General features: G+C 46.5%; 2 protein-coding genes across 10 annotated transcripts in view; one reads left to right on the top strand and one right to left on the bottom strand.

Annotated features, from left to right (window-relative positions):
- PIGB (phosphatidylinositol glycan anchor biosynthesis class B) overlaps positions 1–915 on the top strand; it is a 27,709-nt gene extending 26,794 nt beyond the window's left edge. For 2 of the 4 annotated variants that reach the window (XR_005452133.1, XR_005452132.1), the window contains one exon: positions 582–807. Coding sequence is in view for 2 of the 4 variants with exons in the window: in XM_038750253.1 (XP_038606181.1) it covers positions 582–722 (141 nt within the window). In the remaining 2 variants the exon portion in view is untranslated. Of the gene's footprint in view, positions 1–581 lie in introns of all 4 variants that reach the window. The other 2 variants (XM_038750253.1, XM_038750252.1) reach the window with 1 other exon arrangement.
- On the bottom strand, positions 907–26,270 carry CCPG1 (cell cycle progression 1). 6 transcript variants are annotated; one of them, XM_038750245.1, is made up of 10 exons: positions 26,203–26,270; positions 24,860–24,977; positions 22,057–22,133; positions 21,607–21,814; positions 20,730–20,816; positions 16,381–16,635; positions 13,588–13,599; positions 10,571–10,692; positions 3,263–4,683; positions 907–1,685 (listed from the first exon to the last, which is right to left on the bottom strand). In XM_038750245.1, exons 1-10 carry the CDS (start codon positions 26,260–26,262, stop codon positions 1,499–1,501), a joined length of 2,547 nt encoding a protein of 848 aa, XP_038606173.1. In that variant the 5' UTR covers positions 26,263–26,270; the 3' UTR covers positions 907–1,498. The 6 variants fall into 6 exon arrangements, with proteins under 6 accessions (XP_038606173.1, XP_038606174.1, XP_038606176.1 ...); XM_038750251.1 differs by having other exon boundaries at positions 1,408–1,685; positions 3,541–4,683; XM_038750246.1 differs by lacking the exon at positions 13,588–13,599.

The raw sequence follows: 26,270 nt of genomic DNA, 5'->3' as shown, positions 1-26,270 counted from the left end.
GGTTCTGTTCTCTGTCTCCCCCTTTTAGACTGTGAGCCCACTGTTGGGTAGGGACTGTCTCTAGATGTTGCCAATTTGTACTTCCCAAGCGCTTAGTACAGTGCTCTGCACATAGTAAGCGCTCAATAAATACGATTGATGATGATGATGATGGACCCCCCCCTTCCTCACTGGCTGGCCTCTGTGATGGGCCCCGTCTAGTGGCTCAGTGTGTGACCTTGGACAAATCACTTCACTTCTCTGTGCCTCAGTTCCCTCGTCTATAAAACGGGGATGACGAGCGTGAGCCCGGGACCGTGTCCAACCTACTGACCTTGCATCTACCCCAGCGCTTAGAACAGTGTTGACGCGCAGTAAGTGCTCGACCATAATTACCATCATTACGGATTTTTCCATTAAAACTTGCCCTTTCGCCTCTAAAAGATGTCGGGGTTGGGAACGCCAGGTTTTGCGATATTGTCTCGGCCCTGCGGATGCTTTAAGCGTCTCGATCCCGGCAATCCTGGGCGTAGCGCACTATCGCATTTCCAAAGATCCTGGAAACACCTGTCTCAAAGTGACCGTTTAATGTCTCTTTTCAGGAACTAAAGGGCTTTCTAGCGCCGAGGGGCTACGAGCGAACCACCGTGATCTTTCATACTCACGTGCCTGAGGGTCGCACGGGAAGCCATATATACATCTATGAAAGAAAGAAAAGGGAAGCGCACCCCAGTTCAGGATGACCTGGTGAACCCCTAAGCCAAAGAGCGGTTTTAGCAGAAAGACCAGACCAGGCTGCTTCGTTTAAGACAAAAAGTGGGGGGAAAACAATGAAATTCAGAGGTAACGACTGCCAAAACGCTCACCCTGTGACCCATGCAATTCCTCCTTCTCCCTTCTTCCACTCAAGCTTTTTCAATAAAGAACTTTTTTTTTAAACCCATTGCATTACTTTATTTATCCTTCCGCGACAGTCGGCCGGGCAAGAAATCTCACAAAGCGAACGAGGCAGCGAGCTCATCTGTCCGTCGCAAATTCTTCCCACGTCCCCAAGAAAGACCAGAAGCAAGCGTGAGAGTACACAACGTGAACAGATGAGCCATCCCCCACCCCCCGCTTCAAGTACGGTTTCTAAAAGTAGGTTTACATTTAAGTCGAACACGTCAAACAGTGTTAACCTGCGGGTCAGGTACGCTTTGAGCTTGCTTTCTATTAAAACCGAAACAAGAGCCTCCATTTCAGGCCCCGAACTACCGCATGCCTGGCTTCCGGAGTAAAAAAAAACTGCAACCGAGTGATTATTGCCGTTGTCAAGAGGATCAGCGAAGCTAAACTATGAGAAATGCAAGATAAGACGCTTTGGGAGTAACAGCATTTACACGTCGCGAGATTATGAGATGAGAGACGATGCTTTCTCGTAGATGAATTTCACTTTCTTTCGCTTTAAAGACCAAAGAGCCGAGAGCACCCACCTCTCTGCGGGGGGTTACTCGGAGAAACGAGTGTCAAATCGCGCCGCTCAGTATTTTGGGTCAAAGGGTAACTGCCCCAATTCGATCTCCAGGTTTGCCATGTGCCTTCCGTGGGGACGGTCGTGCCTGGGCCACTTCCCTTCCCGTTTAGAGCGCTGGGGCTGGGGACGCTGCAGCTCCTGTTTTCGGTGCTTGGCGTTTTCGGTGTTTGCCAAACGGCGCTTAGCAGGTCGACTGCAAAGCAGCAAACATATTTTTTTTAATCCGTTAGAAGCATGCTTGGAAAATTGGGAAGGGGTGCCGGGTCGGTCTCCGCGCCCCCGCCTCCCCCCTCCCCGGTCTCGGAAAAGGGGATGAGGGGGCGAGCTGCTCGCGGGCGGGCCCCGCTACCCAACGACGGCTTTCCCGAAACCTTGCCTCTCTTTCCCTCCCCTCCCGCCAGCCCACGCTCTTTATCGAAATCTCCAAACTGAAACCTCCGCTCGGCCTCAAAGGACCGTCAGTGCTCTGACGTGCGGCAGCGGAGACTCCCCTAGCTCCAATACCTTTCAGAAGGGAAGATTATTCTTTTCCTCTAGTGTGCCAGAGTGAAATATGACAGACTAGTACAGGGGCTTATGACTAATTAGCTGGTTTTTATAAGAAAAAAAAAGGAACGGCTCGGGATACGTGTTTTAAACGGGAGCCCTTGGAATCTTTTTCAAGTGAATGCTTCTTGAGTGGACTAATATGCCGGTGATTCTTATTTGCCACTGGCAGGGAGGGATACCCGCATCTCCTCTCCCCTATAAAAAAGGGAAATCTCCCAAACTGCCGGGTCCTATAGGTCTGCGGCAATCAAGCCAAGCCACCGTCGTCCCAGCTCCGTTAGCGGGGTCCTTTCTACCCTCTTTTAGACTGAGCCCACTGCTGGGTAGGGACTGTCTCTATATGTTGCCAACTTGGACTTCCCAAGCGCTCACAGTAAGCGCTCAATAAATACAATTGATGATGATGATGATCTTCCATTTCCGGGATACTCGCACGTCTGCCAAGATGGTTAAGGGAAAAATAAACGCACGAGAAGCCGGAATCTAGTGGGCAAGCCAGAGGGCCAACTCCTTAACAGTTTATCACCCTAATACGTACACAAAGAAGGGATTTTTTTGGTGAACTACATTTCTGGTGAAGTGATATACCTACATGTGGATCTACGTATATCCTTTTTCACCAGGGCACTGAGAGAAACGCTACTCTGAACTTCAAAAGTTGAAGACGGATATTAGAGCAGCTGCTGAACACAAGCACAACCTTTACGGGCTACAGCTTCTCGACGGAGTCGGGTAAACTACAGCCAAGAGGGCAATAGAAAATGTAGGAAAGTGACCAATTGGGCTTCTCTGACATTGGCAAAGGATGGATGTTTTCCAACACGTTACCACGGGCGTGGTTTTCAAGAGCGAGGTTTCGCTCGGCTACTGGAAGAGGAAAACGAGACTCCCATTTAGGATTTTATCTTCCCCTGCCCTGGTTAATCTGCAGTCACTTGCCTCATCAAGTTAAGAGTGAAATAATTGTCAGAACGCGAACTTCCTGTCAGCAGGAGGTACTTAACGGGGTTGGGGCAGAGGGATAGAAGAAACCTCCCTCTATTTCAGGGAGGACTATCGGCTCAAAATGATTTTTTCCCACCCAGCGGGGGAAAAGGCCAATCCACTTTGGCGTGAGGTTGCCGAATTGTCAGTGGCGTCGCGCGCGCCTTCGTCTCCGTCTACGAAAACTCGTCATAACATTTAAAGCTATCCTGAGAACGGGGTGCTACGTTAACCAACCTGGGTCCATACTGAGGTGAAAAAGTGTCACCAAAGAAGTGTCTATATATATAGTCATCCAAATCCTCAAAAACTTCATCATTATCTATTTGATATTCCTTCATGTCTTCCAGATAATCTTTAACATCATTAACAAAGTCAGTGAACAGCATCTGATCGTGTATAAAGACATTGTTACGGAAAAACTTATTGATAAATCGTTCAAGTTCGCCCCAGTGATGGAAGTTGGCTACTTCTTGCTGCAAGTATCTGTGCATTAACTGATAAAATTCGTCTACCTTGACGGGGTCCAATACTTTGTTAAAAAGGCTGATGGATTCCTGACGGGCACAGTCAAATACGCCGGAACACCCCTTGGTCGGGGAGTAATGGTTGGTGCTACAGTACTGGCCACGGGTGCACCGCTGGGGTTTTCGGGGGTCTCTCTCGGGGGTTTCCTCGGAGCCCGGCTTCGCCTTTCTTCCTTCTCTGGGGGTCCGGGGGCCTCTGGGCGAGCCGCTCCGCGGAGGAGCCTTATGCTGGGGGTACACGTGGTCGCCGTACACGGTCCGCGCCTTTCGAGGCTCTTCGTGGCGCCGCCGGTCGTCGTGTGGCTTATCCCCCTTCTCGTCGAAGATGGTCCTGGTGGTGTCTTTGAAGTGCCTGAAGGTCGACTTGACTGAGTCGGAGAACTTCTTCAGGTTCTCCTTCACCGCTTCCTTGGCCTGCTTAATCTTCTCTTTGTGGTGCCTGACGAACTCCTTGGTGGAGTTCTTCATGGCGTCGAAGGTCTCCTTGACGGAACCGAAGAACGTGTCCTTGGACTTCCTCTTGGCCCGGTGGGCCCCCTTGGGGAAGCTGGCCCTCTTCTCGCTCGCCTCGTGCTTCCCGTCTCGATCCTTCGCTTCCACGTACAGCCGTTCCCACAGGTCCGAGCGCTGCTGCTCGAAGTTCAGCTTCCGTTCCAACTCGCTCAGCCTCCCCCGTAAGGTTTCCAGTTCGTCGCCCTTGGGCGGCGTCTCCTCGGGCCCCGCGTCGTCCGCTGACGGACCCGAACTCAGCTGCTCCAGCTCCCGTCTCAAAGCAGAGGTCGTCTGGCGTTCTCTGTCCAGTTCCTTCCTCAGCACCTGCGCTTCGGCCAACAGAGTCTCCTTTTGCCGCAGGAAACGCTGAGTCCTTTGCTTTTCTTCTTCCAGGTGCTGCTTGAGTTTCTCGTTTTCGGTCGCGATCAAGTCTGTGCTGGTTCCTTTGTCTTCCAGATTCCTCACCTGCTCCCTCAGCTTCCGTAACTCATCCTGTAAGGAGGATAAGGCTTCCTCTTCTTTCTCGAGAGACACACGGAGATGCTGGTTTTCGCTCGCGAGGCTCTCTTTCTGAGTTTCAAAAGACATCTTCTCTTCTTCAGACAGGGTCAGGTATGTGGCACGGTTTTCTTCTAGGGGCTGGTGGCAGAGAAGAACGTATTAACACGGCTAAATACCCAACTCAGCTGCAATTTCAACATTAAATTACAACTGCCACCCCTGGGTATTGGTGAAAACAGAAAAAACATCTCGTGAAAATAGAGAGAATGTCTCAGGCTATATCCATGCCAGTCACTGTGCCCGGGAAAGAATGGATTGACGATCACAGATCGATCTTTGTGAAGAACTGCACACATAACTTGCATCACGTTGCCTAATTTTAACAAATTCCCACCTAGTGAAATCACATGCAGTAGCACAGGGCCAGATTTTGGGCTACACAGAGATCAGATGCAGTTTAACTCACCTAGGGGTTGGAAAGAAATTAAAAAAAAATCGGTGTATGGCCGAGGGCTGTGGAGCCCATCAAGTAGTTACCATAATATCTGCATTATTCCCACTTACAATTATAGGTTGCTGTATGTATTTAGGCCCCATTCCACAGGTTCTGTCAAACACAAAGTAATTTCAATGATGGATGAGTGAACATTAAAAAAGGATACCTTGGCCTAAGTAATGATACTTATAATTGTAGTATTTGTTAAGCGCTTACCATGTGCCAAGCACTGTTCTAAGTTCTAGAACATGGTTGTACATATTTATTACTCTATTTATTTATTTTGCTTGTACATATCTATCCTATTTATTTTATTTTGTTAGTATGTTCGGTTTTGTTCTCTGTCTCCCCCTTTTAGACTGTGAGCCCACTGTTGGGTAGGGACTGTCTCTATACGTTGCCAATTTGTACTTCCCAAGTGCTTAGTACAGTGCTCTGCACATAGTAAGCGCTCAATAAATACGATTGATGATGATGATGATACTAGGGTACATCCTAGATAATTATGTTGGACACAGTCCCTGTCCCATATGGAGCTCACAGTCCTAAACCCCATTTTACGGGTGAGGTAACCAAGCACAGAGGAAGTGAAAAGACTTGTCCAAGGTCACACACGGCAGAAATGTGGCAGAGGAGGGACTGCGCGGCTTCATCGGCACCATTAACCCAGACACAATTAACTGACTCTCCCCTTATGCCGCGAATGGGCAGGGGGACGATGCAGTAATAATTGTGATGGTATTCGTTGAGCACTTACAAAAGCGCTTAGCACAGTGCTCTGCACACAGTAAGCGCTCAATAAATATGACTGAGTGAATGAATGTCAGGCACTGTACTAAGCGCTGGGGTGAATACAAGCAGCAGTAATAGTTATAGTATTTAGTAAGCTTCTGTGTGCAAAGAACAGTACTAAGAGCGGGGAAAGTACACGAATGAAACTGCGCAAGGATGACACGCAAATTCGTGAAGCGTTCCATATTTTTAGACTGAGCCCCTTCCTTCCTCTCCCCCTCGTCCCCCTCTCCACCCCCCATCTTACCTCCTTCCCTTCCCCACAGCACCTGTATATATGGATATATGTTTGTACATATTTGTTACTCTATTTTACTAGTACATATCTATTCTATTTATTTTATTTTGTTAGTATGTTTGGTTTTGTTCTCTGTCTCCCCCTTTTAGACTGTGAGCCCGCTGTTGGGTAGGGACTGTCTCTATATGTTGCCAACTTGCACTTCCCAAGCGCTTAGTACAGTGCTCTGCGCACGGTAAGCGCTCAATAAATACGATTGATGATGATGAATGAAAAGAGACTTGGCACACAAACTGAGGGTAAATGGTGGAGGTGAGCGGGTTAGTGGCAGAAACTTAAGGAAAGATGAAACAAAAATAGGACAAAAATAATTAGCAAGAGGAGCGGCTCACTGCCATGGTATTTCTACCCCTTGCTCCCACTGTTTGTAAATATTTTGTCTGTGGCCGCCTCCGTTTGAATGTAAGCCACATATGAGCTTTGCTTCTTTCACACTTTCCCAAGAACGCAGTATCTCCATCACACTCAGCGGGCACTCCATAAACACTCTGATGAGTAGCCAAACCCCACTGCACTTCAGTGCTTCCCCGACCTGTAATTTACTTTAGTGTCTATCTCCTGCACAACTAGACTGGAAGCTCCAAAAGGACGGGGATCACGTTTATCCATCTATCTATCCTTTTATCCATTTCTTCTATTTATTCCATTCTATTTGTTTTATTTTGTTAGTATGTTTGGTTTTGTTCTCTGTCTCCCCCTTTTAGACTGTGAGCCCACTGGTGGGTAGGGACTGTCTCTAGATGTTGCCAACTTGGACTTCCCAAGCGCTTAGTACAGTGCTCTGCACACAGTAAGCGCTCAATAAATACAATTGATGATGATTACACTGAACTCTACCAGGTGTTCAGTATAGCGTTCTGTACCCAGTGAGCTTTCAACAGCCTCCACTCCGTCCTAATCCTCCTCAATGCTGTCCACCATACCCTTCTCCTGGAAACGTTATCCAACCTCCGCTTCGCTGGTTTCTCCTCTCACCTCTCCGGCCTCTGACCCTCAGTCTTTCCCGGACTCCTCCTCTCCCTCCCATCCCTACCTGTGGATAATAATAATAATAATAATGAGGGCATTTGTTAGGCGCTTACTATGTGCAAAGCACTGTTCTAAGCACTGGAGGGGATACAAGATGATCAGGTTGTCCCACGTGGGGCTCACAGTCAATCCCCATTTTACAGATGAGGTAACTGAGGCTCAGAGAAGTTAAGTGACTTGCCCAAGGTCACACAGCAGACACGTGGCGGAGCCAAGATTCGAACCCATGACCTGGCTCCAAAGCCCGTGCTCTTTCCACTGAGCCACGCTGCTTCTTATGCGAAGCATAAGCGATTCTTATGCGTGGATGTCCTTCAACGTCCCCTTCTCTTCTCCATCTACCCCCATTCCCTTGGAGAACTCATCCGCTTCTTACCTCCTTCCCTTCCCCACAGCACCTGTATATAAGTATATATGTTTGTACATATTTATTACTCTATTTATTTTACTTGTGCATATCTATTCTATTTATTTTATTTTGTTAGTATGTTTGGTTTTGTTCTCTGTCTCCCCCTTTTAGACTGTGAGCCCAATGTTGGGTAGGGACTGTCTCTATATGCTGCCAATTTGTACTTCCCAAGCGCTTAGTCCAGTGCTCTGCACATAGTAAGCGCTCAATAAATACGATTGATGATGATCCGCTCACACGGCTTCAACTACCGCCCTTATGCGGTTGATTCCCAAATCTCCATCTCCAGCCCTAATCTCTCTCCCTCTCCGCAGTCCTGTCTTTCCTCCTGCCTTCAAGACATCCCGACTTGCACGTCTTCCCGTCACCTTAAACTGAACGTGTCCGAAAGAGAACTCCCGATGTTCCCACCCCAAACCTGTCCTTCCCCCGACTTTCCCCATCACTGTAGACGGCATCGCCACCCTTCCTTTCTCCCAACCTTGGGGTTATCCGTGGGGTGAGAAGCAGCAAGGCCTGGTGGATAGAGCCCGGGCCTCGGAGTCAGAGGTCATGGTTTCTAATCCCGGCTCCGCCACCTGTCTGCTGTGGGACCTTGGGCAAGTCACTTTACTTCTCTGTGCCTCAGCTCCCTCATCTGGAAATGGGGGATTTAAGACTGTGAGCCTCATATGGGACGGGGACTGTGTCCAACCCAATTATCTTGTATCTACCCCGGCATTTAGAACAGTGCCTGGCACACAGTAAGCGCTTAAATACCATTATTATTACTATCCTTGACTCCTCTCTTTCAACCCACACATTCAATTAGACTTTTAGAATTCAATTAGAATTCTTTTAGACTGTGAGCCCACTGTTGGGTAGGGACTGTCTCTATATGTTGCCAACTTGTACTTCCCAAGCGCTTGGTACAGTGCTCTGCACATAGTAAGCGCTCAATAAATACGATTGATTGATTCAATCCGTCACTAAATCTTGTCGGTCCCTAACTATGCCTGGCAATATAGGCAATACAGAGCTTCCTTACCACAACGCTGCTAAAATCCACCCTCTCCTCTCCATCCAAAGTGCTACCACATTAATCCAATTGCTTATCCTATCCCACACCTTGATTACCGTACCAGCCTTCTTGCTGACCTCCCAGCCCCGTCTCTCCCTTCTCTAGTCCACACTTCATTCGGCTGCCCGGATCACTTTACTTCAAAACCATTCAGGTCACGTTTCCCCACGCCTCAGAATCTCCGGGGGTTGCCCATCCACCTCCACTGGCTCACCACTGGCTTTTATGCACTCAAGCATCCCCTTCTACCTCACCTCGCTACTCTCCTATTACAACCCAGCCGGCACACTTCGTTTCTTTAATGCTCACCTTCTCACTCTACTTCAATCTTGTCTACCTCGCCATTGACCTCTGGCCCACATCCTGCCTCGGGCCTGGAATGCCCTCTCTCTCCTTAGCCGAAAATGACTTTCTTCCGCCTCTAAGCCTTAACGAAGACACATCTCCAAAAGACCTTCCCTAAGCCTTCCCTCCCTCTTCTCCCACTCCCTTCTGTGTCACCCTGACTATTCATCCCCCGTCTCAGCTCCACAGCACGTACGTGTCACTTATCCGTCATTTATTTATTGATATTGTCTGTCTCCCCCGCCCCCAGCCCATAAGCTCATTGTGGGCAGGGAATGTGTCTGTTATAATATACTCTTGTAAGTGCTCAATAAACACGACTGACTGATTGGCTGACAACTATCATCGATAGTTGATAGTTTGCCTTCCATTATCACTCTTGCTGCATCCATTCACCTCTGTCGGGCCCCAGTTGGCCATGGGAGATGCTGCTTTGGTTCTCAGGTCGGCCTTACCCTGACGGCGAAGTGGATGTTGTACTGCTCTTGGCACTGCCACACTGGCAAGGGCACTGAGAATTGGCAAGGGAGCAGCTCTGGCCTGGATTCTCTCTCAGGTGTCAGTTTGGGATTTTCTGCCATTGGCTTAAAGAGACTTCAAACTCTGGTTTGGGTACGAATGAGGCCCTGTGTACAGATCAATCTGGTTCAACTACAGGGAGGAACAAAAGGCAGGTACAAAGTACACTGTACAAGAAGATCACGACACAAAATAATTAGAAGCTAGAGAATAATAACTATTATTAATATGGTATTTGTTAAGCACTTACTATGTGCCAGGCACTGAACTAAGCGCTGGGGTAGATACGAGCCAACTGGGTTGGACACAATCCCTGGCCCACCTAGGGCTCAGTCTCAATCCCCATTTTCCAGCCGAGGTAACTGAGGCACAGAAAAGTGCTCCAGTGTGACTTGCCCAGGGTCACACAACCGACAAGTGCGGAGCCGGGATTAGAAGACATGACAAAATAAGTCCTCTTCTTAAACAGTTTTCAAAAGGGAAAACAAAGAAATTCGCTTAATTGCCTGCTCTCTGAAAAGTTCACTTTGGGTCAAAGAACATGACTGTCATTAGGAACCAGGAGTAAATGCCTAAATTTAAAAAAAAATTAGTTTGCCATAATGATGACAAACTATTTACTTCGATTATCTGTGTCTAAAAGAGGCAAACTACAAACTCAGTGAGTTAGCTCCATGTGCTCAACATACTGTGGAAGGGTAAAGGTAATTTCAGAAGCACAATTCTAGTTAATGGCCCGAAAGTCTTGAAAAACAGGCTGGGGCTAATGCCAAATAAGCGTAAGGCTGGGGCTAGTGTTAAATAAACAGAAGGAAAGAAGGTTTATCAAATACCATGGAGTTTGGAAGAAAAGCAACTTGGGGACCTTAAAAGTGTTTGACAACTTAAAGTTGCTGGGAAATAAACAGGCCAAATAAATAAACTGAGGCCAAATACATACCAGGAGAATCTTCTCTAGCCCCAAATACTCACCCTGTGGTTGACAACTTTAACAGTTGCTGGGAAATAAACAGGCCAAATAAATAAATTGAGGCCAAATACATACCAGGAGAATCTTCTCTAGCCCCAAATACTCACCCTGTTGTTGACAAAAGATCCTTGTTCTTGCTGGCACTGGAAAAGATCATCCTTCATGTCATTTAGTTCATCCTCATGTAGCTTTTCTACCAGTTGTTGCCGTTTCTGAATCTGAATTGTACCTGGGAGGACACCAAGTATTAGCACTCATCTCATCACCGGCAAAATTGAACGAAAAAATAATTCTGTCATTTAATTGGCGGGACAGCTGTGCACTCATGCGAAACATTAATTGTTGAGAATTGGCAAAAATCGGATCGAGGAATTTTTCAAAGGTATAAATCTGATGAAGGAAAATGAATTTGCCATTACACTGCGTGAATGTGAGAATGCTTAGAAAGTTTCATTTCCTTTATAGAAAAAACGGCAGCGTTCTTCATAGAAAGTTATTTAATAATTCTGCCGGTATACGATGCCTTTCTTCCAAAGATTTGGAAGTCCTTTGGGACTGCTCTCACCTACGAAACCCCCGTGAGACTCTACCCATTTAAGAGAAGAGAAGACTAAGGCCGAGAGGTCAAAATGATAAACCTCAGTCAAAAAAGGGGAACAGAAGGCAGCCGCCAACCCTCAGTTCACAACAAACCACAGAACCCAATACGATGAAAAGGCTAAGGACTGACATTCTCTAAAAAAAATGGGTTAAATCGGTAAGCTAGCATTATTCCCACATGCTGCTCAAAGCTTCTTCAAGCATGCAAAACCCACACTTCTTGAAAATGGAAAAAATAAACCAGTGCCACAGTGCATTTGGTAAACCACCCTTCCAAGTTTTCCGTCTTGACTCCGGTCCACTTAACACACCAGTGCGCACTTCAGTCGAGATACTTTGCCGGTGACTGACTTCTCCCTTTGCTCCAATAATAGAAGGTGGTTTTATTTTTGGATGCCCTGGCAAATCAGGGAGTCTCTGAGGAGGAAATATGGAAACAACACCATGCCAAGCTGTGGTTTGTTTTTCCACAGCCCGGTTGATGGAGGTGACTAAGCCCGGTTAACGGAGGTGATTAATGGCATTTATTTGTCGGCTTCCCTTTGGGTTTTGAAGCGTATTTCTCTTTAGGTTTTGAAGTTTATTTTTAGTTCCTTTAGGTGGAAGTGCCAGAAGCCTACAATCTGACAGATTGGTAAGGAGGGAGAGTACCCATCAGGTAGTACTCAAGCAGAGAGGGCAGCCCCATGGCTACCTCTGTATGGAGAGCCAAGGTGATGGATGAGATGCTCAGAATTTCTCCCCGTCTTGTCTAAGAAGCTGCAGGGCCAAAGGTGGCACCGCCTAATAACAATGATAATTGTGGTAATAATAATAATAATATTGGTATTTGTTAAGCGCTTACTATGTGCAAAGCACTGTTCTAAGCGCTGGAACATGAACATGACTGTGGTACTTGTTAAGCACTGACTATGTGCCACGCACTTTATTAAGCGCTGGAGTAGACTGGCTCAGCAAGAAGAGCCCGGGCTTGGGAGCCGGAGGTCCTGGGTTCTAATCCCGGCTCCGCCACGTGCCTGCTGTGTGACCTTGGTCAAGTCACCTAACTTCTCTGAGCCTCAGTTACCTCGTTTGTAAAATGGGGATGAAGACTGTGAGCCCCACGTGGGACAACCTGATCACCCTGTATCCTCGTCAGCGCTTGGAAGAGTGCTTCGCACGTAGTAAGCGTTTAACAAATGCCATCATTATTACTCAAGATCGCCGGGTGAGACGCAGTTCCTGTCCTACAAAAGGCTCAGTCTAAGGTGGAGGGAGGACGGGTATTCATTCATTCATTCATTTAATCAATCGTATTGAGCGCTTACTGTGTGCAGAGCACTGTACTAAGCGCCTGGGAAGTACAAGTTGGCAACATAGAGACGGTCCCTACCCAACAGCGGGCTCACGGTCTAGAAGGGGGAGACTCAGGGTACTGAATCTCCATTTAACAGATGATAAATGACTTGCTCAAAGTCTCGCAGAGGAGCCAGGATGAGAACCCGGGTCCTCTGACTATCAAGCCCGTGATTTTTTTCCACTAGGCCTCTCTGGCTTCACGATGGCACTGGGGAGGTGGACAAGGGATGGGGAGGGTTTTTGCTGAGACGATAGCCTCTTCAAATCCCTCCCGGATCACTACTGCCTCGGTTTGCTAGTCAAACACTGACCAGAAGCCTAGCTTGCAGGTGAGCATAAATCCCATTATAAACTGTTGGGGACCTTCCCAGTTAATGATAATAATAGTATTTGTTAAGCGCTTACTACGTGCCAACCACTGCTGGCCTCGATGCAAGGTAATAAGGTTGGAAACGGTCCCTGTCCCACGTGGGGCTCACGGTCTTAATCCCCACTTTACAGCTGAGGTAACTGAGGCCCAGAGAAGTGAAGCGACCTGCCCACGGTCACACAGCAGACGAGCGGCGGAGCTGGGATTAGAACCCACATCCTCGGACTCCCGAGCCCAGGCTGCTTCCCACTGACACTCCAACTGGCATGTCATCAGAAAATAAAGGCCTGAGCCTGGGAAACACGTCACGATTGTTAGGTCCCGAAACCTCCGACGGAGGTAAAATGGGGATTCCGAAGAATCCGCTCGAGCAATCGATGGAGTGAGGGTGAAGAAAGGCCTGAGGGAACTCAGAGAAGTTTCTGGACTCGGGATTTCGGTAAATGGTAAAAACAAACCAAGGACCAAGTCATTCAGCCAGGGTGTCGGCAGGGAAGGCTTCGCTCTGGCAGCCGCCTAACCCTACCACATCCTGTTACTGAGGTTCTCATTTTGGGAGGGTGGGGACACAAGCCCGAACAGATCATTTTTACTGGCACTGATTGTTGAAACGCCCAATTTAATTGTGCAAAATGAAGCCCCACCACCACTGAGAATGGTACATCTCTCCCCGGGCCATTAAGCAGCCTTTTTCCAAGCAAATCGTTTTTACCAAATGCATCGAGGACACGCGGTTTGCGGATATTTAAAATGCAACTTGGGTTACTGTTGTACGCCTTAAAACCGGAAGATTAGAAGGTCTCTTTCCTCTATTACCTTTAGGTTTGCCTGTGAAAAACAAAATTGCATTCAAAGCTGGATCAATTGGAAGCGGTCAAGAGCATCGAATACTGGCAATCTAGGCAACACAGAGCCTCATTACCACGAATCCATAACGAAGGTATGTAACTGCACTGATCTGGACACTGGGGTTGATTCTAATACTCCGTGGCTGTGGTGTAATTTGACAGAATGGTGAAGCCGAATAAAAAGTCAGGATAAAAGGAAGGATCCCCAGCTCTTCCTGGTGTAAATGCCTCCATTAAGGCATTGGGGCTTGGCTGAGTTAATTACCAGTAGCCTCACTGGAGAAATGCCAGAAATGCCACGCTGTGCATCAACAACTACTTCTACCCCAGGGGGATTCACAAAATAAGAAAGCAGAAGCAACAGGCGAGACATCCCACCGCCCAATGCCTACAGGGTTTGTATACGGAAGGCCTGAGCCGTACACCTGGCCGATACCGCACACTAGTTCGTGGACAGGGATGATTTTAGGAACAAAACAGGAATCAGAGAAGAAACTCCGATCTGCACCATCTTCTCCAAAGAAACTACTCCTGGTAGCTAGCACCACTGCTTTGAGGTCTCGCTCCCATCTCCTATGGAAATCCAACTTGTTAACCACCTTGCTCAGAGCTCCCCTTTTTCAACCTGATGCTCGTTTGGGCTGTGGAAATGGGCAGAAATCACAGAGCAGAGGTTGGAGTCCAATGGAGAGGCCTACAGCAGGAAGAGGAAACCCTGGACAGAAATCCCGGCTCTTCTTCACAGGACGCAGCCGAATTTTAAAGCCCCTCTCTCTATACTCCCACTAAGGGATGACTCACATGTGCTTTGAGATGCAAGTGAAAAGTCCTGTAATTTGAAATTGGACTTAGAGAAGAGAAGAAAAAAAAGTCAAATCCAATCTGATACCTATTGTCGTGGTTTTGTTCAATTTAATTCCAAACTTTTTTTAACCCCCATTTTAACATCCCTCATTGATATTGGATGAATCAAATCTGTGCTTGGGGCTCTAGGGTCTGTGACTTCTTCTGAAGAACACTGAAGTGACAAAGATCGGCACCATCTACTCCCAGGGAACTCCAAACTAGCCCATCGAGCTCCTCAAAGATGTGCCATGAGACGCTCGGAAGAACAGCGTGTCAGCTGACGTCCTTCCGCTCATCCTCCCCAAAAGAAATCTCCAGGACTCCCACCTTTTATTATTATTGTGATTATTAATGATGATGATGATGATAATAACAACTTCTTAAATGCTCACTATATGCCAGGAACTGGGGTAGAAATCCGACTGTGTCAGACTGGACAGTCCCTGTCCCACATGGGCCTCAGTCTTCACAGAGAACTGAAGTGACTTGCTCAAGGTCACACAGCAAACAGGTGGGAGAGACAGGATTAGAACCCAGGTCCCTTTGCCTCAGAGAACCATGCTCTTTCTGCCTTTCCCTGAAATAGCTTATCCTTGGGCATGCCAGTCTATTTGTTCTGACGACTTGGCACCTGTCCACGTGTTTTGTTTTGTTGTCTGTCTCCCCCTTCTAGACTGTTGGGTAGGGACCGTCTCTATATGTTGCCAACTTGTACTTCCCAAGCGCTTAGTACAGTGCTCTGCACACAGTAAGTGCTCAATAAATACGACTGAATGAATGAATGAATCCATCACTGAAAACCTGGAGTCCCCAAGCATTCCACATTCCACAAGCATTCAAGCGCTTAGTACAGTGCTCTGCACATAGTAAGCGCTCAATAAATATGATTGATTGATTCCACAATGGTCCTAGAATCTGTGTTTATCTAAACGCTTTCTGAACTTACTCTAAGCTCTCAAACGATTACCACAGTGCTCAATAAATACCTTTTATTGACTGACATCTTCTGCTTCACTGGATTCCTTTCAGATTGTGAGCCCCATAAGGGATTCACCTGTGCACGTTTCCCCCCAGTGCTCTGCACGCAGTCGGTGCTTAAAAAATACACATTCCCTGTCCACAGTGAGGTTACGGTCCAGAGGGACTGTAGTCTCTCCCCCAGAGCTGCATCTAGTGGGGGACTGGTGACCAGAGAATGGAGCAAGCCCAACATAGTAACACTTAATTAACCAAAGGGCATCCTGTTGTACTGTCCTCCCCTAAGTGCTTATTACAGTTCTCTGGACTCAGTAGCACATGACAAATTCCACTGATGAGGATTCTCTTTTTGGCACAATGTCTTAATATGCCAAATCTTACTTTTTTTATTTGCTCCTCACTCCCAATAATGATAATAATAATAATAATGGCATTAAGTGCTTACTACGTGCAAAGCACTGTTCTAAGCGCTGGGGAAGTTGCAAGGTGATCCGGTTGTCATCATCATCATCATCAATCGTATTTATTGAGCGCTTACTATGTGCAGAGCACTGTACTAAGCGCTCGGGAAGCTCACAGTCTTAGTCCCCGTTTTACAGATGAGGGAACTGAGGCACAGAGAAGCTAAGCGACTCGCCCAAAGGCACCCAGTTGGCGGGGTTGGGGTTTGAACCCATGACCTCTGACTATCCAAAGCCCGTGCTCTTTCCACCGAGCCACGCTGCTTCTCTGATACAGCTGCCTCTCCAAGACGACTGCGGGACTTGGTTTAAAAGACAATTCAGGGTCGGCCCCGATTACGTCCTGGGGATTTCGTAAAGCCTACGTCTTCGCCTTTCCAGACCCGGAGTCCTAATCCCCTCCTCCATCTACCCTCATCGTATCCACTGGGGAGCTCGAGGCCGCGGGCGGGCCGCCCCGCTGGGAGGGGCCTTACCGTAGAAGTGGCCAAAGCCCATGCTGATGGCCATCACCAGGGCCAGGATGATACAGCGGTTGAGGCCGCTGCTGAGCTGGCGGCGCGGGGGCTCCTCTCTGGGCGGCTCCGTCTCCTGCTCCGCGGGCGGCCGGTCCTCCGACTCCGAACTGGAAACCGTCTTCTTCCTGGCCCGGCGGCGCCTCACCGTGACGCTGGGCCCGGGGCGGGCTTCGTCGCTGCTCGACTCGTCGCCGCTGTGCGGAGCCGAAAAGGCTACTACGGAGAAACGGCACAGGTGAGCTCCGGCGGGAAAACCTGGGGACACTCTTCCTTGTTGTTTGGGAGCTTTCACCTCACTGGGGGCAGGGGACGTGTCTACCGATTCGGTTGCCTTGTCCTCTCCCGGGAGCTTAGTGCAGTGCTCGGCACACAGGGGCGCTCAGTAAATATCACGGATGATGAAATGTTCAACATCGAGCCTCACCTGCAGAGATCAGAAGAGTCCCTCTGACCACCTACCTTCAAACACTGTTATCCACAGTGAGCCTTTACCGTTAAAGAAGAAAAAAGACAATGGTGGTTGTGACTGATGGGCTAATGGCAAGTAATTATGATAATGATGGCATTTATTAAGCGCTTACTATGGGCAAAGCACTGTTCTAAGTGCTGGGGAGGTTACAAGGTGATCAGGCTGTCCCACAGGGGGGCTCACAGTCTTCATCCCCATTTTACAGATGAGGGAACTGAGGCACAGAGAAGTAAAGTGACTTGCCCACACAGCTGACAACTGGAAGAGCCGGGATATGAACCCATGAACTCTGACTCCAAAGCCTGTGCTCTTTCCACTGAGCCACGCTGCTTCTCTGCATGAAACCCTTCCTTTGGCCACAACCTTCTGTAGCTTCTATGGTATTTCTATGCTCATTTCTGGTCTTCTGCTGGTGTCTATCTGGGTTTCACTGTTTCACCTTGCCTTATGTATCCGTCGCCCACGCTCTCCACTTTATTCTTACATCGCAAACCCTTTGGGAGCCACAGTCTGGGTCTAATTCGCATCAGTGGATACTTCCCCAGCAGGTAGTACAGTGATTTGTACACACTAAGTGCTTAATAATAATTAAATAATGTACTAATAAGCGCTTAGTACAGTGCTCTGCACACAGTAAGCGCTCAATAAATACGAATGATGATAATAAAGACGATTACTACTACCTAAAAATAAGCCTCCCCTTTGTCAGGCCAGCCTCTTTTTTTTTAATGGTATTTGTTAAGCGCTTCCTATGTGCCAGACACTGTACTAAGCGATGGGGTATATTCAAGATAATCAGGTTGGTCACAGTCCACGACCCTCAAGGGGCTCACAGTCTTGATCTCCATTTCATAGCTGAGGTAACTGAGGCACAGAGAAGTGAAGTGACTTGTCCAAGGTCACAGAGCAGACAAGTGGTGGACCCGGGATTAGAACCCAAGTCCTCAGAAGCATGCTCTATCCACTAGCCCACACTGCTTCTCACCTCTGAACGTTACTCTCACCTTCTTAGCCTCTGAAAGTTGCGGGAAAATTTTTTCCTTCTTTCCCTCTCTCTTCCACCCAAAAGTAGAGAAGGGTTGTACAGGAGGAAGAGGGAAAAGATTTGAATCCATCCATTAGAGTCATAAACAGCTATTATTATCGAAGAAACACGAACAAACTTTCGAGATATAAGGGTCAGTGGCCTTATCCCTTTAACAGCGATTCAGTTACAGTCATAATAATAATAATAATGGCATTTATTAAGCGCTTACTATGTGCAAAGCACTGTTCTAAGCGCTGGGAAGGTTACAAAGTGATCAGGTTGTCCCACGGGGGGGCTCACAGTCTTCATTCCCATTTTCCAGATGAGGGAACTGAGGCCCAGAGAAGTGAAGTGACTTGCCCAGAGTCACACAGCTGACAAGTGGCAGAGCCGGCATTTGAACCCATGACCCCTGACTCCAAAGCCCAGGCTCTTTCCACTGAGCCATGCTGCTTCTCTGAGAGAGATGGAGTCTGAATGAATTCTGAAATCTCCCTGTCCCCAACGCACATGCACATTATCGAATTCTCTACAACGGGAGCTGTCGGCTGAGTGGTTTCTTCATCCCCAAACCAAGTCGTAGGTAAGAAAGAATGAAAAATGCAACGATAATGCAAGGAAGCAGGAAGTTATCCGTTCAGGGTTGAAAGTTCTAACCAAGTGTGCTATCGGTGAAGGTGATGAGAAAAAAAAAAAAGGCAGAGGTAACAACAACCCTGCTTACCTAATACAGGAGCCCCCAGCCCTTAAAAAGGCACAGAAAAAGGATGGATTAGGGGAGGGGTCTCAGATTAACAATGCCGATTTACACAGTGAGGAAAACGGTGTAGACGGAGAGACCCTACACTGTAAGCTCACTGTGGGCAAGGGAACGTGCCTACCAACTCTGTTATATCATACTCTCCCAAGCGCTTAGCAAAGTGCTCTGCACCGTAAGCGCTCAATAAATACCGCTGATTGAAAAGTTTGGGACTGCTGCAGTCCACATATTATTGACAGCACTTACAGCAAGCCTACAAAGGATCAAGCTAGCCAAGCTAGCTCTCTTCCTCCCTTCAAGGCCCTACTGAGAGCTCACCTCCTCCAGGAGGCCTTCCCATACTGAGCCCCCTCCTTCCTCTCCCCATCTTCCCCCTCTCCATCCCCCTGCCTTGCCTCCTCCCCTCCCCACAGCACCTGTATATATGTTTGTACATATTTATTACTCTATTTACTTTACTTGTACATATTTATTCTACTTATTTTATTTTGTTAATATGTTTTGTTTTGTTCTCTGTCTCCCCCTTCTAGACTGTGAGCCCACTGTTGGGTAGGGCCCGTCTCTAGATGTTGCCAACTTGTTCTTCCCAAGTGCTTAGTACGGTGCTCTGCACACAGTAAGCGCTCAATAAATACGATTGAATGAATGAATGAAAAGGATCAGACTTTAAAATATCCAGCCCCTGGGGCCTGTCGAGTGAGTCTGAAGTTCTTAAACCACTTCTTCCCAGGCTGAATAGAATTCTAGATGGAGAACCATTCCATTTATTTAGGAACTTTACTTGTAGTCATCCCCACCTGGTCTGGAGAATCTGATCCTCTTTGGGAGAGGAGTCTTCTGGTGTATCGCTAAGCCTCCAACAATTCCCTTTCCCAGCACGGTATCACAGCCCCTCCATTAAGCCCCCATGCAACAGTGTAACAGCTTCTCCCAGTCACAACCTTTCTTTACACAAGATGTGTCCACCAGAGAGACTCCAACTCCCTTCAGCCTAATTTTTTGTTGGCCCAAAAGACCTGCAACATGCAATCTCTGCAGCTCCCACGGACGTGCTGATCTTTGACCGACAGTGTAAATTAAAGGTTAGTAGGCTTCAGCCCAGCATTCTGCACCACAGTCCAAACGGAGAAGGAACGTACGCAGAAAAGACCTGATCAAGGGAAGGAAAAACGGTCACGCTTTTGGTATTCTAAGTTCCAATAGGAAGAGCTCAGCTTTTAGTGTGCAGAGTGTTTATGCAAGATTAAGGAATCCACGTCACAAGGAGCGTGGGGTTATTTTCGTTAGGCATTTGTTCTTTTCAAGGGCAGTTCCTGGAGCACTCAGTCTCAGAGGGAGCTTACATATGTTCCAGTCTCACGCACTGGCAAACGGATATAAAGCATTGCGGGAAAAGAACCACAAGTTGATAATTTAGTAACACACTTGAGAGACTGGAGGGTCCTGACAAGAATATCTCTGAGATGTTTTTCATTCCTCAGGAGATATCTCCTGAGGTTTAAGGTTATATTTCTTGGGTACAAAGGAAGGACAATTCTCAAACAAAAGCAGTATTTCACGAGGGTTTAAGTAGTCGGAGTCTTCCGATTCTAGAAATGAGGTGGCTAAAAATCGAAGAAAGCCCGTGTTGACCGCCTAAAAATAATTTGCCGCTTTTGAAGGGCTTTGCCAATCAGCATTTTGGAAGGTCAGTGCCACATTGCAACTGTTGTCTTACTCCCTCAAACCAGACTCCGTACCGAAAGCGGCACACCGGAGCGCAGCCAGACTAGAAATCAGGCAGCACACTATATATACTCTTCTGTACTCAAATAAATGCGGACCCAAGTATGCACATCGTAAAGAAACCAGATTTGGGGAGTTGAATATGGCCCACACTCTGATTTTAGAAAAGCAGGTAATTGGAGGTATGCAAGCAAATTAGCCAAGATGATTATTGGATGGGCATTTGGAGTAATAAAATAAGCAGACGACTGGCAATGACGCCATTGAGCACTGGGTAAAGGGGACTAGGCATAAAGTCTCAGCCGAACCAAATTCAGTCACACCACCTTGAAGAGGGAGTTGGCCAGGCCGATGATGATCATCCCATCCCCTTATATACTTGGGAATCTTCCACAGCTTGGCCCACCAACTGTCTTTAGTGAGGAAACCGGAAAGAAAGAATTTTAAGGCTTTTCTTCAGGAATGAAAACAAGGTTTGCAGTGGTTTTGGAGAATGAGCGACCGGCGCGGTCACGAGGCCTTAAGATGAGAGTTTATCTGGATTAAAGGTACTCCTTCTGTTCTTCATTAGGTAATTCTGGATATTCTATTGCTTTTTGGCTTCTGTCTCAGCATTCCAAAATGTAGGTCTTTCAAAAATAGCAAGTGAGACCTACTTAGGTCACTGCTTTGGAAGTCCCAGTTTGATAGTATGTAAAGAGCTGGAACACTAACTGGAAGAAAAAAAAATTCTAACCCAACACCCAGCATTCAATTATCTACCCCTTCTCCAAAACTAAGGAGATTTTCTCTCCACAAAACACTTTTCAACTGTAACAATACAGTATCCTTGAGGATAGGGATTATGCTTTCAGACTCAAACGTCAGCAGAAAACAGTGGGCACAATGCACAACAGTCTATACCCAGATCTGCCCAACAGTATGTTTACAAATCCTCGAAAACTATCTCAACCACGTAATCAAACGTATGGCAGTAGTGTAACTCTGGGATCCTCACTTCCTGCCCAATTATTTCCATCTTAAAAAAAAGGTCACAGTTTGATTCTAAAATAAAGGCATTTGAGAAGCCCAGATTAGGACAAATATTTTTAGGTAGTCAAAGATGACCCCAAGGGGCCTATCTACAGAAAATAAATGCAGAATCTAGTTAAAAGAGATTCTAAGAACTCAGCACACTGTTTCTTATCCTTCCACTGTTCTTACCAGTTTCTGGTTGACAGAATGCATACTGGCTGCTAGAAGAAGAGCCCATGTTAAAATCTTCAGGTCCTTGAACCTCCTCATCAACAACAACAGCCTCTTCTTGGATTTCGATTTCTTCCAGTTTGGGTGGTTCAAGAGTCACAATATCAGAATCATCACTGATAGCCCCAAAACAGACATTATCATCAGGTGATTTCTCTCTTTTAGCCTGAAAATGAAAATCACAGTGATGTCCATCTGAACAAATACTAGCCCAAGTACAATACTCCAGAACAAAAAGTTCAAAAACAAGATGATCTGTGTTACTCTTTCACTCTAAATTACAACAAAAATAGAAAAAAAAACCACGAAGAGAAAACTTGGCCTTGATTACGTTGCCTTAGAACAATCCTGTTCAGTATCAACCCACAAAGGACATAGAAGACACTAAAATTTATGGATGTAGCTTACCTCAAAAGCTGACTTGGTTTCCTCTAAAGCAGAAAAACCAGTTTCCTCCATGGGCACTGTGTCACCTTGGTTGCTTTCTGCCATACACCAAAGATTAAGTTCCATTATTGCCTGAGTATAAACATTCCGACTACGTGCTTCATTTTTTTATGGCATTTATTAAGAGCTTACTATGTGCAAAGCAAGGAACCCATGTTTCAATTCTACATACCCGTGCACAAAAATCAACTTGGTAGGCAATGGCATAGCCAATTAAACTTCCTTTCATAGTTGCACATTTCTAAACCAACACTAACACCTCACTTCAGTGTCATTTTACAGAGACGGTGTAAATAACTGGTTCACAGAGCAGTTTCAAATATTTGGATATCCAGAGCAGTCAGGTCCATCACCAAACCTCTTATCTTGGCAAAACACGTTAAAGACTGGAGGGGGTAGAGGGAGGACGGGAGAGAGGGGTGGAGGGAGGGTGAGAGGATGTGTGCTTGTGTTTGTGTGGATGGTTGCAGATTGTTCTTTGTCTCAAGAGGACAAAGGCAAACTGTCACCGCAACACAAAGCATACAGCTCAGCACTGGGGAGGTCTTCGGAAAGCTAATGGCCCGTCACTTCCAAGGCCACAGAGGAACTCCCTGGCAAACTATCCCTCAGGAGAAAGCCCCATGATGCCTGCAATGGGTAAAGACTATAAAGGCTAAATTCCAGGGAGCGCACAGACAAAAATATAGTCAACAGGGATCTAAGCTGGGATACATCATCATAATATTTATTAAGTGCTCCTGGAGGGCAATGGTACCTTGAAGTATGGCCTAGTAAGAACACAGGACTCGGTGAAGAGATTCCTCTCTGAATAATTCTAGACTATGAGCCCACTGTTGGGTAGGGACCGTCTCTATATGTTGCCAACTTGTACTTCCCAAGCGCTTAGTACAGTGCTCTGCACACAGTAGGCACTCAATAAATACAACTGAATGAATGAATGAATGAATGAATGAAGGGAGAAACTCAAGGTTTCAATGCACTCAATCATTTCGCTTCTCCCAGGTTATCCTTTCTGCTCTTCCATCACACCCCAGGCCTCACACTTCACTCCTCGAACTTACCGATTCTCTGTGCCTCTTCTAGCTTGTAACCTCCTTGAGGGCAAGGGTCATGTCTACTAACTATTAAACTCTCCCAAATGCTCAGTGTTCTGCTCAGACTTAGCACTGAATAAATATTACTGACTCACTGACATTTTCAGTGAACTCTTGCCTGCTATATCAACTTCGGCATTTCACTGCACCTATTTCCTCATCTGAAAAATGGAGGTAAAATACCTACTCTTCCTCGCTTAAACTGTGATCCCTATGTGGGACACTGACTATATAGAATCTATCATGTACTTAGCATAGCTTGGAAATCAATCAATCAGTTGTATTTACTGAACACTTACTTTGTGAGGAGCACTGTTATAAATACTTGGGAGAGAACAATATAGCAGAGTTGGTAGACATTCCCCCTGTCAATCGATCAATCAATCGTATTTATTGAGCGCTTACTGTGTGCAGAGCACTGTACTAAGCGCTTGGGAAGTACAAGTTGCCAACATATAGAGACAGTCCCTACCCAACAGTGGGCTCACCAAAAGGAGCTTTCAGTTTAGAGGGGAAGACAAGACTAATATGAATAAATAAACTGTGGTACAGAATGCTTTGTAAATAGCATCTTCAGTTACAGGATGAATTATTGAGTGCATAATGTGTGCACGGCACTTTACTAAGCACTTGGTACAGTACAGTATAACAGAGTTGGTAGACACATTCCCTGCCCAAAAAGAGATTAAGTCTAGACGGAAAAGACAGGAAGTAGTATAAATATATTACAGATATGTTCATAAGGGCTGTGGGGCTGAGAGTGAGGTGAATATCAGCTGCTTAATGGGTTCAGACCCAAATGCATAAAATAATAATAATAATAATAATAATAATAGCATTTATTAAGCACTTACTATGTGCCAAGCACTGTTCTAAACACTGGGGAGGTTACAAGGTGATCAGATTGTCCCACGGGGGGCTCATAGTCTTCATCCCCATTTTACAGATGAGGGAACTGAGGCACAGGAGTTAAGTGACTTGCTCAAAGTCACACAGCTGACAATTGGCAGAGCCAGGATTTGAACCCATGATCTCTGACTCCAGAGCCCGTGCTCTTTCCATTGAGCCACGGAGAGAGAGTAGGGGAATGAAGGTTTAGTCCGAGAAGGCCTCTTGGAGGGGATCTGATTTTAATATGGCTCTGAAGATGGGGAGAGTGGCAATCTGTTGTTTATGAACGGGGAGGGCGTTCCAAGTCAGAGGGAGTTTGTCCACTTGGAGTAGGTGGCAAGAAACGAGACTGAGGCACAGTAATTAGGTGTTTTTTTACGGTATTTCTTAAGAGCTTACTATGTACCAGGCATTGTTCTAAGCACCGGGGTAGACACAAGGTCATCAGGTTGGACACGGTCCCCGTCCCACAAGGGGCTCACAATCTTAATACACATTTTACAGATGAGGGAACCGAGGTCCGGAAGCGACTTGCCCAGGGTCACAGAGCAGACAAGCAGGAGAGCTGGGATTAGAACTCAGGACTTTCTGACGCCCAGGCCCAGGCTCCATCCACTAGACCACACAGTGAGCAGATGCTCAGTAAATTCCATTCTTTGGCTGGTTGGTCGAGTGACATCACGGACCCTGAGGGTCCCCTTACTGGCCACAGTGCTCACCCACTCTTATCCTACCAAAGACGTCCACAAAACACTGACTACTCTCTTTCATCTCACCTCCCAGATCCGATGGCTGATCTTGCTGTTCCGATGAAACTGCATATCCTCCAGAGGCGACCTCGATGTTGTCACTGGCCCCGGCATTTTCCGTGTTCACCGTCTCTATATCTGATCCCTAGAAGAAACAGTCAAACTTAATGCTTGCTCAACTCTTCCAACGTTGATCACTGTGATGGCTCCCCATTTACTGAAGAAGAGAACCCCAGTTTTATGATGGCATTTGGCTCAAGTTGTTGTGGAAAAAAAAAACTGTCATTGCTTAACCGTCATAAGTAAGGCAGAAGCAGGACTGAACAAGAAGGCTAAACACTAGATTTGAAACACAGGGACAGACTGTTCTAATTCCAGCTCTGTTAGTAATCTGTTGGGTAATTTAGGCTCTCATTTTCAGAGACACGTGCCATTAAGCTTACGTACGAGGCAGAGGCTACGCGGCCCTCCTTGGGGGACTCACAAAATTAGGTTGGAGGTGGGGGGGGGGGGGGTGTGAATTCTCCTTTCTTTTCCTGTTTTCTTGTCTCATCCTTCTGACTTATCACACTACCCAGTGTGAGAGTAAACAGGCTGACTTTTTAAATGTCACTTGCAGGCCACATATGTATGTTGTTTTAGGAGAAATGACTGTAATGCCATCCTAAGAACTGGTTGAAGAATTAAAAAAAAAATCTAAATTCATCAGGGCCCTTTCTGAAAGTAGAAAACACAAGACTAAATCCTCAAACCCTATTCAGACAGCTCTTCTGACTGGCTCAATAGAGACCCAGACCAATGCTAGAACTGATAAGATTTATACTTCAATACGAAGAAGATTTATACTCCAAGAAGAACTCCAGATCAGAAGAGAAGGGCTCCCAGCACTCTTCGGTAGCCTGAGTAAATAAACTGACTTGTTTCACGATTAGAAATATCACATTAGATTATGGATCTTTTTATATGATTCTATTTACTAGCCTCCTAGTAACGTGATTTTAGCTAAATACATTCGTCTAAAAAATTAAATCTCCCACTCATAAACGAGGGATTTTATCAACTTAAAGTGTTACTAACAACAGCAATCTTCCCAGTTTTACAGCTAGAGAAAAACAAATACAGCAGAAGAAATGTGCCCAGGGATAAACAGAAAGTAGGCCCAGTGAGTAAATTGCCTTGAGAGGAACAGAAGACAGAAGTGGGTAAATAGGAGGGAGAGTGCTTTAATGCCTAATGACCAATGGCCTGAGCCACTTATTCACAAAGGATGCAAATCAGTGTTCCTGAGTGGGCACATAATATCACAATACTTCACAGAAATAGAACACGTGTTCTGCTTCTTGAACATATAATTCTTTTATACAACATACCTCATGATTGATGACAGTCCAACCACAAGATGAATCACTGTCACTGGAATTCTCAGACATTTTTCCAG

This window comes from Tachyglossus aculeatus, chromosome 8 (assembly GCF_015852505.1).
Source record: "Tachyglossus aculeatus isolate mTacAcu1 chromosome 8, mTacAcu1.pri, whole genome shotgun sequence".
Taxonomy (NCBI): Eukaryota; Metazoa; Chordata; class Mammalia; order Monotremata; family Tachyglossidae; genus Tachyglossus; species Tachyglossus aculeatus.
Note: the sequence above shows the minus strand (reverse complement) of the source record. Positions and strands in the feature narration are given on the sequence as shown.

Coding starts and splice junctions, on each gene's coding strand:
- CCPG1 (XM_038750245.1), bottom strand. CDS start 26,262: ATGTCTGAGAATTCCAGTGACAGTGATTCATCTTGTGGTTGGACTGTC. Junction 20,817..21,606: donor ATTCTGTCAACCAGAAACTG/GTAAGAACAGTG, acceptor TCCTCACTAAAG/ACAGTTGGTGGGCCAAGCTG. Junction 1,686..3,262: donor TCACCTCAGTATGGACCCAG/GTTGGTTAACGT, acceptor GCTGCTTTGCAG/TCGACCTGCTAAGCGCCGTT.